The sequence below is a fragment of the Tetrahymena thermophila genome (assembly GCF_000189635.1).
Source record: "Tetrahymena thermophila SB210 genomic scaffold scf_8254491, whole genome shotgun sequence".
In the NCBI taxonomy this organism is placed as follows: Eukaryota; Ciliophora; class Oligohymenophorea; order Hymenostomatida; family Tetrahymenidae; genus Tetrahymena; species Tetrahymena thermophila.
In genome coordinates this window covers 146,028-161,711 of record NW_002476266.1, presented here as the reverse complement: position 1 = coordinate 161,711, position 15,684 = coordinate 146,028, and the positions used below count along the sequence as shown (strand labels likewise).

The 15,684-nt window shown below is 22.5% G+C and overlaps 6 protein-coding genes across 6 annotated transcripts; 3 read left to right on the top strand and 3 right to left on the bottom strand. All coding sequences in view use genetic code 6, as the record gives it.

Annotated features, from left to right (window-relative positions):
* Window positions 1–101: 101 nt before the first annotated feature.
* On the bottom strand, window positions 102–1,986 carry TTHERM_000787209 (Serine/Threonine kinase domain protein; the record flags this gene model as incomplete). The annotated part of the gene is made up of 2 exons (XM_012799223.1): window positions 102–1,643; window positions 1,720–1,986. 2 exons carry the CDS (start codon window positions 1,984–1,986, stop codon window positions 102–104), a joined length of 1,809 nt encoding a protein of 602 aa, XP_012654677.1.
* A 1,288-nt stretch (window positions 1,987–3,274) lies between these two features.
* Window positions 3,275–4,555, top strand: TTHERM_00787190 (transmembrane protein, putative; the record flags this gene model as incomplete). Its single annotated transcript, XM_001022158.3, has 1 exon — window positions 3,275–4,555. One exon carries the CDS (start codon window positions 3,275–3,277, stop codon window positions 4,553–4,555), a length of 1,281 nt encoding a protein of 426 aa, XP_001022158.1.
* Window positions 4,556–5,418: 863 nt separating this feature from the next.
* TTHERM_00787180 (hypothetical protein) lies at window positions 5,419–6,180 on the top strand. Its single transcript, XM_001022157.2, has 2 exons — window positions 5,419–5,766; window positions 5,885–6,180. Exons 1-2 carry the CDS (start codon window positions 5,451–5,453, stop codon window positions 6,043–6,045), a joined length of 477 nt encoding a protein of 158 aa, XP_001022157.2. The 5' UTR covers window positions 5,419–5,450; the 3' UTR covers window positions 6,046–6,180.
* A 1,399-nt stretch (window positions 6,181–7,579) lies between these two features.
* On the bottom strand, window positions 7,580–10,888 carry TTHERM_00787170 (kinesin motor domain protein; the record flags this gene model as incomplete). The annotated part of the gene is made up of 6 exons (XM_001022156.2): window positions 7,580–8,090; window positions 8,157–8,517; window positions 8,643–8,886; window positions 8,940–9,773; window positions 9,868–10,330; window positions 10,392–10,888. The coding sequence occupies 6 exons, from the start codon at window positions 10,886–10,888 to the stop codon at window positions 7,580–7,582; spliced, it is 2,910 nt and encodes a 969-aa protein (XP_001022156.2).
* A 930-nt stretch (window positions 10,889–11,818) lies between these two features.
* On the bottom strand, window positions 11,819–12,070 carry TTHERM_00787160 (hypothetical protein; the record flags this gene model as incomplete). Its single annotated transcript, XM_001022155.1, has 1 exon — window positions 11,819–12,070. The coding sequence occupies one exon, from the start codon at window positions 12,068–12,070 to the stop codon at window positions 11,819–11,821; it is 252 nt and encodes an 83-aa protein (XP_001022155.1).
* Window positions 12,071–13,175: 1,105 nt separating this feature from the next.
* On the top strand, window positions 13,176–13,778 carry TTHERM_00787150 (hypothetical protein; the record flags this gene model as incomplete). The annotated part of the gene is made up of 1 exon (XM_001022154.3): window positions 13,176–13,778. One exon carries the CDS (start codon window positions 13,176–13,178, stop codon window positions 13,776–13,778), a length of 603 nt encoding a protein of 200 aa, XP_001022154.1.
* Between the last annotated feature and the right edge of the window lie 1,906 nt (window positions 13,779–15,684).

The following is a 15,684-nucleotide window of genomic DNA, read 5'->3' as shown; positions in this document are numbered from 1 at the left end:
GATAAATTATTATTGTACAAATATTTATAAAAGTTTATAAAATTAAAATATTTATTTACAAGTTAGTTAGTTAGTTAGTTAGTTATTAGTTTCTTTTGCTTTCACTTCTTAATTATTTTTTAATTATTTCTGGCTTATGTGTTTTTATTGTTTTATGATAAATCCTGCTAAAATATCTTTTTTAAATATTATTTTTCAGAATCAAGATATGGCGGCTAAAAATAAATTCTTTTTTTTTCTATTTAAATTTTATTATTTGTTTTAATTTGTATTTAATCTATATTTTTTTATCCATGCTCACTGTATTAGAGTAAGTTTTTATCTTCTATTTTGCTAATTTAATCTAAAAAAGGGTCTTATTATTAAATAATAGTGCTCTATTTTACTTCAGAATTTATAGCATTTGTTTCACTATTTGTGTGATTTTATATTAAAGGAAGAAATCCCATTTCTTGCTGTATGGTTGGAACTAAAAATTTACTGTGGTTGAGTCTGTTATTTAGTATACTTTTTTGAAGTGCTATTGATGATTAATTTATTTCATTTTGCATATCAAAATTAGAAAAGCTATTGTGATTTCTTTTTATTTTATTATCATTACTAAATGAAGAAGATCTGTTGCTGCTGTACTAAACTGACCCATATTATATCTCTTCAATTTAATAGTAATTTTGAGGATTTTCATTCAACGCAATAGGTGAAGAACCTTATGATTTTCCATTTAAGAACTTCTTAGATATTTCGTTACCTTCGCTTGCTATTGAATTACTTCTGCCTTTTCTAAAAAATTGAACTGCCCCTTGCTAACAAGAATCTTCTCTTGGAGAAAACTGTGACTTTTTCTCTTACTTCCCATTAAAATGGACTAAATTTACCTAATTGAGCTTTTTTGAACTATCAAAATAAGCTTTTATTATTCTTTGATTCGATAGTTCTGGATTATAAATGTTATTCATAATAGGTAGAGTAGAAGAGTCATTAATATCTTTATGAGTATTTAATGTTTTGTTTCTTTTTTTGGATATTTTAGTTTTAGATTTAGATTTTTTGGTGTTTCTACCATTGCTTTTACTTCTATCAAATTCTCTAATTGAGCTTATTTAATAAAATTAAGGATTTTCTGTTATCGTTGTAATTTGTTAGGTGTTTTGTAATTTGTATTTGACAATAAACTCTTGAAAAATAGGGTTATTTAGTATTTCAGATGCTTATGGTCTGTATTAGGGAACGTAGGTAACCATTTATTTTATTAGATCTATCATCTCCTAATCAGTCCCTATCAGTAAATTCTACAGTCCTATTCCTTCTGTTTCTGGTAAAACACAATTTTCCTAATCCATCAAAGCTTTTAACTGCTCCATCTAAATTTATTGAAAAGGCCGCCCTATGATAATTAAATATTTTTACATTATTTTAGGTGCGTGCTCTTCTCTAAAAATGTTTTTTCCCTAAAGAAGCTCTATAAATAAGCATCCTAAGGAAAAAACATCTGTCTTGCAGCTAAGTTTGAATTTAGGTCCAAACAATTTTTCAGGAGAAGGAAAACATCCAAGCTAGCGATGGATTCTTGTTTGGTCTTTTTCAGATTCGTTAACTGAATGACCAAATCCTGCCACTTTTACTACACCATCCTGAAGGAAAACCTATAATTTCAAACAAAAATAAAACTTTAATAAAATCATAATGCTTTGACTTTATTAATAACTATATTTATTTTACATTAAGGGAATTTATATCTCCATGAATAATGCCATTCTTTTCAAGGAAAACTAATGCTCTAACAATCTAAAAAATTATTGCCTTTATTTTATCAGCAGATAAAATTCTATTTTTTCTCTTGAGAAGCGAGTAATAAGAAAATAGATTTATAGAGCAATGTTCTAAAATAACATAAAATGCGTTGTCAGGTCCTTTTTAAACATCTAATATGTCAATAATGTTAGGATGTTTTAATTTTAAAAGGATATTTATTTCGTTGATTTTCATCACATCTTCAATACTTTTAACATGACTTCCTAACCTTTTTATTGTAACTTATTTTTATGTGAGCAAGTCTAACCCTTTGTAGTCCTAGTGATTCTCGCACGAGAACACTAGCTATTCCAATCTATACCTATCCAATTTTGACAAAACACAAATGCTTCTATTTGTGAGCTATAGCTAAATAAATCAACTACTAATTTTACTGCTCAAATAACCTTAATCTTAACTTTAAATAATTACAAACAACTTCCCATCAAAAAAAATTTTTACTTTATATTAAAATGATAAGTATTTAATTAATTTTAAGTACATTATTTATTTAACATACAAGCATTTTATTATATCAGTTCTGATATAATCAACATAATATCTATCTATCCATTTGTTTGTTTGTTTATTGGTTATAAATATCTTCTTATTTTAATTATCTTCTTTTTTTTTCATCTATTTGTTTAAAAATTAATTCTACATATACAATTTACTCTAGTCAGCAATTAAATTTGTTTATTTCTTTTACATTGTAATTAATTTTCTTTTATTAATATTATTAAAAATTATGCATGGTGAATATTTCATTATCACTTTTTATTTTAGTATGAAAGTAACTTTTTTATTAAAACTTTTATTAATTCTTAATTCCCTAGATATTTCCACTCATTTTCATTAGATATTTATTTCATTTTCTTAAAGAAATTCATCAATATTTTCAAAGCAATTTGTATTTATTTTCATTTATATTATTAATTTTTATTTCTCTAAGAATTATTGCTAATTTATTTACTACAGTTATGCAAAACCTATTTTAATATAAAAAAAATATTTTATTTCATTATACTTAGAATATTATTTAAATTATTCCTTTTTCGCTTTAATTTTGAAATAGAATTTATAATTCAAGGTATTGAATTTTGGAATAAAAAATTATGAATAAAAAGAATTTTGAAACTAAAATTTTACTATTGCAACAAATTTAGATGAGTAAATTTGTAAATCAGATATAGCTTGTTGTTTAATTATGTAAATATAATTTTTTAAATACTACTTCTAAGGATCACGTCATATATACCGTCAAAAATAGATAGAGTTAAGTACTCTCATTTGTCTCATTTAGGTATTAAGATAGCTTTAAAAGGGTACAAATAGAATCAATAGATCTAAAAAAAAAGCAATTAATTAATTTTTAATAGCTCGATTAGAAACATAATTAATTAATAATTAAAGGAAATACTAACAAGGATAATTTTTAAGTAGTTAGTAATATTATATTTATCCAAGCAAGGTTTAGTGCTAAATGACAACAAAACAAATTGATTTGACAGAAAATAATATAAAGGATAGTTAAGAAAAGCAAGTGAGTGACTGTCCTCAGCAGAAAACTGGTTAGGAACATCATTCTGCTTTGCAAAAAATAAAAGAAAGATTGACACCACATTTAATTAAGATATTTAATCATATTTAAGAATAACCTCATGAGCGTAAAGCCTTAGTTGTTTTAGGAGCAGGTGTAGTTTATTTCTTCCTAGGAGTTTTTAGCATTCATTTTAATTTAAGCATGATGATGATACTGGGATCAATCGGATTTATTGTGATTTCTAAGATTAAAAAAGCAAAAAAAGAAGGTATAATTAATAAGGTTTCTCCTGGGCTTCGTACTCTTTTATTGAAGAGATCTATTTTCGATATCCTTTGTGATTTATGGTACTTCCCAATTATTCCTAAATATTTAAAAGCTATTTTTGGGCCTTTCATTTTCAAAAAGGATCCTGAAGTCACTGTGAAAAATTTTGACTAGCTTCATCCTAAATTTAAATAGCTTGTACTCACTAAGGGTATGATCAACGTTCTTCCTGCTGCCTTGAAAAACTTCCTTCTACCTGAAAATTTACTTGATATTAACTCTGACTAAGTCAATGATTCTGATGAGAACTCTGGAAACGAGCATGGATAGCAAGTTTCTGCAGCTAATTTGAGTACCCGTGATAATTCAGATACTTCTAGTAATGGGTAACAAAGCAACATACCTTATTTAAAAGAAAGAAACTTCGTTCACTATGCTATTGAAGAACTCAATAAAAATGTGTTGTAAAAAAACCAATAATAAAAAACCCAACAATAGCATGCTCCAGGAACAACTGAGCTCGTTATATGCAGCTAAGATGTATAAAATTAGATTAAAAGAGAAAAATTATTAAAATATTTGTAAGGAAATGTCCAAGAAAAATATTACAAGGCTCACCACTATCATTTTGTTAAAGCTAATAAAGAAAAAAACAGCTCTTTCTCATAAGATCCTCGTCTATTTTTACTGAAATTCTTACAAGGATCCAAGCATGTCTCTGAAAAAGAAAGAAAAAATTTAAAGAAAGCCCTATTTTTAGCCAGCATCGTATTGGGAACTCAATTATATTTCTCAAAGCAATCTCGTCATTGGCTTAAATATACTGTGTTGTTCATGATTTACATGACTGCTATTACCGTCAGCGCTGGATCATTTGTACTTCTTAGCAAACACAAAAAAGCCTCTAAAAAAATAACCAATGAAACTAGTCCTCCTTAAGAAGAAGAAATATGATTAATTAATTAATAACGTTAATACATACATACCAATCAATATATTTATTTTATTATTTCTCCATAAGAATTTAAACTTTTATTTATTTATTTGTTTGTATTAATTCTTCTGTTCAATTTGCAAGTAAATTAATAAATTTATATTAAACATAAAACTCATTAAAGTGTATTAATTTATCAAAATATTTGCAAAAATTATAAAAAAAGACTAAATTAATCAACTTATTATTTCCAATTAGTTAATTATGTTGTATGTTAGCTTTTTTATTTTTGAGTATAATAAATATTTTGTTAATTTTAATTTTCATTTATTATCTCTTTAAAGTTTAATTTATTTTAATAAGCTTTTGCTAAAAATTAGATTTTAATTTTTCACTTATTTCTATTTTAAAATCAAATTAGACAAAAGTTTTTATAATTTTTTTTACTAAAGTAAATAAAAGAATGAAATAATGTTGATTCTAATTAATTAATTCATACCTAGTATAGTTTCATCAAATATAATTCAAACTTTTTAAAACTCCTCTTTAAAATTATTGAAGATGAATTACCTATATTATTGAGTATTTAGATTAATTTATGTCAAAATAATAATATTTAATTTAATAATTGTAAATAGTTCTGCTTAATTTTATTTTCAAAGTAAATAAAATGCTAAAATGAAAATTTAACATCAAACAAATAATTAATTCTTTTACTTTTTTTCTTTAAAAATATTTTAAATTTATCATAAAAAATTTAATTTTAATTAATTTCTAATATTAAAGATTTTTTATATGTGTAAAATAGAAGTATGTTTATTATTTCTTTAAGAATGAAAAGGTATTTTAAACTGATAAAAAATTGATAGATCTTTCTGATATAAATTCAATTACATAATTTATTTATAATATTAGATGAGATTGATCATAAGTCTTTTTTTACTATTTTAATTAATTTAATTAATATAAAGTATGTAGGTTAAATAGGCTTTAAACGTTTTCTCAAGACCACTTTAATTGTGCTGCAATAACCCTAAAACAGGGTTTTTTAGAGACGGTTTCTGCAATACTAATGCCTTAGATGCAGGTCGTCATTTAGTTTGTGTTAAGGTTACTAATGATTTCTTGAAATTCTCTAAACAAAGAGGAAATGATCTAATTACTCCTATTCCTGAATATAATTTCCCTGGATTGAAGCATGGAGATTGTTGGTGCCTTTGTGTACTTAGATGTAATTTTTGTTCATAATAAACTTCATTAATTCAAAATTTTGTTCATTGAAAATATTGTTTAAATACTATAAGGAAAGCAGCAAGTTTCTTAAATATTTTAATTATTTATATAATTAGGGAAGGAGGCTTTTGAAGCAGGAAAAGCCCCATATATAAATTTAGAAGCAACACATATAAAAACTTTGGAATATGTAAAGTTAGAGGACTTAATGAAGTATGATATAAGCAAGTTGCCTCAATTTTAGCAGAGCATAAACATTATGAATGACTCTCTCTGAAATTTGTAAACCTAATAATTGAAAATAAATGCAAACAATAATAAAAAATAATGTTATTTATAGTAAAATATCAAATATGATAGCATTAATTTGTGGTACTTCTAGTTAAAACCTTAATTTAAATTTTATAATTTGAATTATTTTAAATATTTTTTATTAATTTCCTCATAAATTAGTTTTTCTTTGGTTATCTTATAAAGTAGAATATAATATAAATATATTAACTAAAATTAATATTTAGAAATATTTTACTTATTCATTTTTTTAATAATTTTAAAAATACTTTAAAAAATTATAAAGAATAAATAGAAATATTTAAATTTATTATTCAATATTAATTATTCATTGATTGATTGTTTGAATTACGGAAGGATACGAAGATCTTTAAATATTTTTTATTTAATTTTTCATAGCTAAAATAGATTTTTTGAAACAATTTTACTATTGAATTAATTTATTTAATTATTTCTTTGGTAGAATACTTTTTGAAAAATAAAAAATATTTGTTAATAGTTTAATTTTTAAATAAATTTCTTTACTTAACTTTTAAAGTAGAATATAATAGTTATTAATTTATACCAAATTGCTTTGTATTTAGAAATATTTTATCGTTTAAAGTAAAGTTGGTTAGATTATAAATAAGAATATAATAAATCACAAAACGAAGAATTTTCTAAATGCTCTTCATACATATTAAATAGAAATATTTAAATTTATTACTAAAGATTAATTATTCATTGATTGATTGATACAAAGATCTTTAAATATTTTTTATTTAATTTTTCATAGCTAAAGTAGATTTTGAAACAATTTTATTATTGACTCAGTTTTCATTTAATTATTTCTTTGGTAGAATACTTTTTGAAAAATTTTTTAATTTAATTTTTAAATAAATTTCTTAAATTAACTTTTAAAGTGATTAATTTATACCAAATTGCTTTTTATTTAGAAATATTTTATCGTTTAAAGTAAAGTTTGGCTAGATTATTAATAATAATACAATAAATCACAAAATAAAGAATTTCTAAATGATCTTCATACATATTAAATAGAAATATTTAAATTTATTATTAAGATTAATTAATTATTTATTAAATCATGATTTGTAGATATTTTTTATAGAATTTTTAAAAATTAAAATGTATTTGCTTAACTATTTTAATGGTTATTGCTACTGAGTCATTCAGTAATTCATTTTTTTGGTAAAATGTCTTGCCAATTAAATGAGGGAAAAACTTTTTTATCACCATAAGGAGGTTACTCAGGATTTTACATACTTGGTTAATTAATTTTTAAACTTATTTTAGGATTTGTAATAGTTTTTGGTTGCTTGGATTAGTTACTATTGCATTACCTTCTATTGCTTATATGCATATAACGAGAGTAAGCTTAATCTATTGGCATATTATTAATATAATCTGACTTATCAAAAACAAATGTCTTCTAACTTGGTTAGTATGTAATTTCTACCCATGTATGATCCTCCACTTTCTAGTTAACTTTTCCTTCCCATTTTTCAAGTTTTTAGTTTTATTCATTAATCTCTCTGCCATACTTTAGTAAAGCACCTGCCCTAAATTTGACTTCTATCCCTAAAATATGACTGAATGGAAGTAAAAAAGCACAAACCACAGAAGCCAATGTATGGCAATTTCCTTGAAAAAATAAAAAATGTAGTTTTAATTGTAAATTTAAAATTATTATTACCTTAACCAAAGTAAGCTAATTTCCCACACTCAAAAGCAATATACCTTGATGGATGTATTCCTTCTTAAACTAAATGAATCAAATCAATACATTTTGATATTCTCTCCACACATTTTTATTAAATTTAAATGTTTTAGTCATTCACCTAATATTCATTATTTGGAGATTACTCAAAATTTAAGCTGTAATCTAACTATCCAACTAAATCTGAAATACTCAAAGCCGCTTCCATTAATTTTGCTTTAGTAATCAAGTCTTAGTATTTGCATTTTATTCCATCTTCGAAAACAAGGCCTTCTTACAAAGGATTTCCATGAAAATTGGTTGGGCAGTTTAGCCTATTATGAAATAAAATATTTTAACATACTACACAATATAATAAAATTTGATTAGATTAATCCTACCTGTATATTTCTTATTCTTCTACTTTTATAATTTTATCAGGTAAAACCTTTACTTGAAATGTACCTTCGTCTTAGTTATAATTTTGTATATATGATTTATGAGTGATGCACTCTTCACCATCTTCTTTATATTCTAAATAATCTTTTTCAAAAACTTATGTTCCAACTTTTGTCTTAACGTGAACTTATCTTCCTCTTAGAAATGCAGGAAAATCAGATATCTTTTCCATATTTTTTGGTAAGTTTTGTTCTCCCCATATCAATTTAAATTTATCTAAATCACTTTCATAAGGAATTAAAGTTGGAAGATTCCCAAACAACTTAATTGCTTATGTTCTTAAGGGAGTGCTATTTAAGTATCCTAAATAAACAGAATTGAATTAAATTAAATATCAATAATGTTTGAATGAATGATTAAAGTAATATGTTTGTAAAATTAATTTAATACATTAATAGAAAAACTAAAATAAATAAATAATCTAATACCTTTATAATATTCCTGCAAATCACCTGACAGTAAAAGTTCTTTAAACCTACCAATCGCCCACTTTTATAAATCTTTCTAGGAACTATTGGGATTTGGTTCTTGTAAAAAAAGGTACTGCTTTGGTTCTTATTTTTGTTTATTTATTTCTTTTCTTAAGCATGCTCCTCTTATATTTTTTTTGTAGTACAAATATTATTCTTTGTTATTTAAAAGTTCATCTAAATCATATTCTATTTCCTCTTCCTAGTGTTAGATTAAATATATTAAAACAAACAAATTTAAATCTAAAAATGTACCTTCTTTTCTTCTTACTTAACATCACCTTATTCAATTTAATTTATTTGATCGGTTTACTTTTATTCATCATCTATTTGCTCTCTGATTTGTTTATTAAGTTATTCTTAAGACTTTTAAAATATTGGATCCAAGTTATCTATAATTTATTGAGTTACTTAGTCACCAATGCACTTGTATGCTTTCTTAGGCTTTTCAGCATTAAATTTTCCACAATTTAACTTAATTAGCTTGCATTTTGGAATAATTTTATTCATTTTTTCTCCTTACTACAAAGGATGTAGCTACTCAGCAGTAACCCAAAGAAGAACAACTTTTTATTTTAGATCTTTTAAAAAAGCTAAATCTTGACTCCAGGCTGGATGAAAACTAAATATTTGCTTGACCTTAGGATTATTAACCAGACCATAGTTCATTGCTAGAGCAGCTCCATAATCATAACCCATTAGAATTATGTTATTATATTTATCAAATTCTTATTTAATTATTTTATCTAAAAAAGGGACTGATTATTCGTGTCCTCTAACATTCAGCTTTTATCCGCCTGAAGAATTTTATCCAGGATAATCTAAAGAAATAATATAAAAATTTTTTTCAACCAAAGCATCATAAGAATATGCCATACACTTCCTTCCACAAGAACCATAAGCAGGCAGTACAATAGCTAAATTTGCACTTTTTGGGTCTCCATAAGTATAAAGTTATATTTGATTATCAAATATTTTATATTCATTCTATAAATCTTGATTTATTTAATCCTTTAATGGAGTGTTAAATGAAATTTTTTACTCGTTTATTTTGACATGCTCTTTGATAACATCTGATTCTTTTTTATACTTTAAAAAGGTAGGTAAATAGATAAATTAATTAGCAAATCTTTTATTTATTTATTTAAAAGTGATTTGATAATAATAAAATTATTAATATTACTATTGGCTTTTCAATTAATAGGTTGTTTATTATTTTACTAGCAGTCTAGCCAAAGGACAATGTTCTTTTAGAGTGCTAAATATGACATTCTAGAGGTGAAACCATGCAAAATATAGCAGTCTAAGAATTACCTCCTAAAGAATTCTATAAAAGTTTAGTTAAAGCAGAATTTCTATAAGGTATAAAAGCAGCGTTTTCACTTAAAGAAAAAATAACGTTTTTTAAATTAAAAAGACTCATATTTATGTTCTTTGTTTCTTTTTGTTATTAGCTTCCGTATGAATCTGTAAGAATCTCGCTTCCAGCTAAGTCAACAAAGTTAATCTCACATAGACCCTTGTCTTTTATAGCTAAATGAAGTCTAAAAACACAGTGTGACCTACTACTTTTTTCATGCAAATAACTGCATCCCATAGCTTTGTTGCTATTTCCGAATTTAAGTAGATCTATAGCTTCTTCAGAGCTTTTTAATTTTAAAAATAATCTAAATATACAAATACGGAAATAGAATTAAATCTAAAAACCTTTATACCATGTGTTCTGCTAAATTAGCCAAAATAAAGGAACCATTAATTTCTTTAATAGGAATATCATCTCTTTCTCCTAATAGATCATTGATTTATTCGTTGTAAATCTCATAAAAGCTTACCAAAGCTTTGACTTTGATATCTCCTTGATTATTTAACGAAAATATGTCTTCTAGAGCTGAATATATTATTCCTTTTTCGCTTTCCTTATGACCAAATATTGTATGCGTTTTTCCTGAGCACGTTTAACCATATGCAAATACTGTTGTATTGATACCCCTCAAGGCATCTTAAATGTATGGTTATAATGCTTTGGAATAAATCATGATATTGTTTTAATCTTCTCTGAATATTTAATCGAAAGCAAATTCCGTTGACTCAATGTTAATCAAACTTTTTCTATCATTAATATCAAACTCAAATAATTTATTTTTTCCATCTTGGGAGTGTATATAAGGTCTAATTCTAACAAACGATTTTACTCTTTTACTCATAGTAATTAATTATTTTATATTAGTTAATTTGATAACTTGATATTGACTTTGGATAGTATTTAAATCACATTAATTAACAGACCTAATAAATTATGATTATGTTTTTCCGATTGTATGAATTTTTATTCTATTTTTATTAATTTCTATATAAAAAACATAGAAAATTTAAGATTGTTTAATTCTTATACCAAACATTTATTTAAAAATTAGAATGATAATAGATTTATTTATCTTTTTTCAAATTAAATAGATTTAAAGCCTTTAATAATATGCAATTAAATGCTATTTTTTGATAAATCTGTATAAAGCAGAGTGTTTATATAAAATTTATAAATTTTTTGTTAAATTTTATAGGAAATAATTAAGATTATTTAAATTAATTCTATAAAAATATTAATTATTTTTTCAATATTAAAATAATATTTTTTGTGGTATTGGTTCTCAAATTATAATTTATTTAAAAATATTCTTACTTTTTGGCTTAGTAAAATTGATAATTAATTATTTTTTAATATGTTGTTTAATACTTTTATTTTTTTAATGCAATCTAAATAATTATTTTATTTATATTTAGGTATTATTTATTCATGAAATTCATGAAGTTTATGTAATTTTATTTTTTGTTCTAATAAAAATAATATATTTATTTATTTACATAGCATACCTTATAAATTAGGATTTTTGAGTAATCGAAATTTGAATGAACTTAGAGATATTTTTTGTAAATTTCATTTAAAAATTTTTATTTTAAATCCATAAAATAAAATGAATTTTATTTTTATTTTTATATTTAAACAAAATGTCTAGAAATAAATTAAAAAGGTTTATTTTATTGTTAATTAATAATATGAAAAGGAAAATAAAATTTCAATAAATAAGAAAAAAATATAATCTAAAATGGTCAAGGTATTCCAATTTAATTTAATTTTTTCAGTAGACTTTTTAACGAAAGCTCAAGAAATATTAACCAAATATTAATTAGGCTTAAATGTTTGAATACTCATTCTTTAACAGGTTGGTAAAAGAGTTGCAGCAAGTACTCTTTGAGTAGATGTTAGAAGAATGATAAATCTGAAATCCACAAGAAAGTTAAGAAGTCTAATTAATCTTAAAAATTAGATAGATTTATGAATTAGTATCTACTTTACAGAATTCTATAAATATTAACATCAGTCCTCTCATTTACCTCAAATATGACAAATTATAGTTAAAAAATAATATATAAATATCTATTTTTAATATTTTAAGTGCTTTTTATATTTTTTTATGCAGTTCGTAACATATTCATAATTGATAGTCTTATCTTATCTTTATTTTAAATGTGAAATAATTTTATTTTAATTTTTTTGTTAATACAAACGAACAAATTAGAAATAAAAAAACAATTTTTATATTTGTTTTGAGAAATATTTTTTAAACATCATTTGTTCTCTTAAGTGATTTTATTTTTAATAATTTATGGATGATCATTTTCAAAAGCATATTAAGTAACAAATAATATATTGCTTGTGATTAGTAAAAATGGTCATTTTTAGATGAAGAAAAAATATAAAGCTGGTTGTAAATTGAAGTATTAATTATTTATTTAAATCGGTGGATATGAGAATATTTGTAACGCTGACGTTTAAGAGATATATAATTAATTATACCAAAATATATTTATAATTATTTAATTAAGTGCTTTTCATACAATAATTAGTTCATTTAATGAACAAAAATAAAAAGTGTAAATGTATGTAGAATAAATTTCAGCAAATCTTTAATTTACATTATGTTATAAAAGTAACAAATATTTGACTTTATTTACTAGACTTAAATTTAAAATGGCAAGCTTGCTTTCGGTTGTAAATTAAGTACTAGTTTTATAAATTTTGAATACTCTCAATAATTATCAGCTAGCTGAAAAGTATTCAAATTAATAACCACAAAATTATTAGTATTATAAAAGATAAGAGTTGATACATTAACTTGTCTCAAAAATATGTATAAATAATGGTTATATTAAGAAGGTTAGAAGGAATAATATAATGCTTATTTAAGTAATATTCTTATGGTCAGATCATTTTTATATCTGAGAAGTTTACAACACATTTAATTCGACTATGAAATATTAATTAAATACACAAAATACTTTTTTTGATATGATATTCCTTCGCTAAATTAATTTAAAGGGCAAGGGAGGAGTAATAGATTATAATAAATAAATACTATTGGCAAACAAAATTTAGAAAAAAACAAAAAATACTTACAGATATTAATAATAACTCAAGCTTATTCAAATAATTTAATGGATTCTTTCGAGGCAGCAATAGAATAAACTAGCTCTCAAATTTATAAAGAGTACAAGAATATTGAAGATCTTATTCAAAAATCTCGAAACTTCATTTACAGTGAACTCAAAATGACAAAACTAAATAATATTACTCTAGAAAAAGAGAGAAATATGTTTAACTCAATCATCAATAGCATCGAAGATTCTGAGTATCGTGAAGAACTAATCAGAGTTAAGTAGGTCTTTTTCTAATGCATTAAGCAGTAAATGATTTTATTTTAGTAAACACTTGCTCGTCACATGGATTTTATTGAGACTATCTAATAAGAATACCCTCTTCAATTAAATACTAAGCATATTAGACAGCTATCTAAGTAAAAGGATTAGCTTTTAAATTATTTGCTATCTCAAGCAGATGATACCTCAGGAAGACATTCTCATAAAAGCAAATCTTCATCATCATCAACATCCTCAACTTTTTCAAAAGATATAACCTCTAATTCATTTTAATCTCAAATGAGACTCAGAAAAAGTTTTAAAACAATCCCAGATAGCGATGGTGAAGACGGGGAAAATCAAATAAATTTCATACACCAAAAAAAACTATTTGCTTACTGATAATGCTTCTTACAGATAAGAAGTCTCTAAAAAATTTGAATACTCTAAAATACGAATGAATATCATTCAATATAAAACTAATAAAAAATGTAAATAAAATAAATAACAAAATAATAATTATAATACAATAAAAAATTAAACACGCCACTCTATTAAAAATATCCAAGCCAAATATCATTATTAACTTATCCATTTTAAGACTTAAAAAGTATTTTAAATGACTTTCATATGCAAAAAAAATATATATATATTTATTAAGTTATTAAATGTTTCACCAACTTTTTCACTTGTATTCTTTATAAATAAAATAGCAATCCATCCAAACTCATTTCTTTAAATTTTCTATATTTATTTAATAAGCAAATTTTAAAAATTATCTCTATTTATTTCTAAAGAAATATGAAAGATCCTTTTCATTTTAAATTAAGTAAATACTTCACTTAATTAAATAAATTTTTAATAGATAATAATGTTTTTAATTGATCATATTAATAAATAAATTTAATTATTTTTTGATTTTACTAATTTAATTTGTAATCAAAATTAAATGAATTATATATCTAAAATTTTTTAAGCAAATACTTAGAAATTTTATTTTCCTTACCAAAGAAAAGAAATAATTAAATAAAAAATATAAAACTCTTTTATTTTTATAATTTGATTAAAACACTTTGATGTTTTATAAAAAGTTATCATTTTTTTCCACTTCTTTCATAATTTAATATAATTATTTATTTCATTTATAATAAAATGTTCAATACAAATAAAAAATAAATTAATTAGATAATAAAATATTATTTAAAAATTTTAGGCTAAATTTTTAAAAAATGCATTTTATTTAAATAAATTTTTGGTATAATTTAGTAATGAGTTCATTATTCTTTAAGCCAATTATTTTTTTCATAAAATTATAATAAATTTTTAATAATAATTTTTAAACTAAAATAAATTATATTAAGTAGTAAATAAATTAAAGAAATTTGAAACTATTTTTTTTTTAATATAATTCTTTGTAATTTTTTAATAACTTTACTGAATTTTATCAGACAGATAGATAATAATACTCAAGATAAATATTTTGATCTTACATAAGTAGGATATATCTAAAAGCTTGATGTTTCAAAAGAAGAGTTTATAAGCTGACTAATAAGTATTCATAAAAAAGAACCTATATTTTATTCTTAATTATTTTCTAATTTAAATATTAAAAAAAATTAAGAATAAAATAATAAATTAAATTTATAATAAGATTTTATTTAATATTTTAAAAATTTTATGTTTGAAAACAATTTTTAATTTAATTTAATTTTTTTATTCTCATCTATTTATATTTTTTAACTATAATATTATTTAATGTAAAACACTTTTATTTATTGATACCTTTGTTTTTTAAACAAATGATTCAAATAATAAATAAAAAATGAGTAAAAATCTATTTTGATGCATTTACATTTTTAAAAATATAAATACTCTTTATTTAATATTATATTTATTTATTTATTTATTTTGTATTTCTTTTTTATATGCAAAATTAGTATTCTAAAAAAACAATTTGAAAAACAAGCATCGAATCTGTTTAATATTTTTTTAATAAATGCATTTATTTATCAAATTAAGATATCTATCTAAAGTTACTTTTTGATAAATTAAGTTTATTTCTTGAAAAATAAAAGTAATTCTAAATCTATCAGATTTGTTAAGTCTACAGTAAAAATAATCTTTATTAATTAGCAAATATTATTGAATTTACTATAAAAAGCAATACTCATTTATTTAAGATATAAAATATTTAGCTGCCTTTGAATTATACTCACTTATCAATTAAGTATAATTATCCCCATAATTGTAGATATTTGTACTTTTATCCTTACTGTGAAAAAATTAGAGGATCAAAATATTTGTGGTC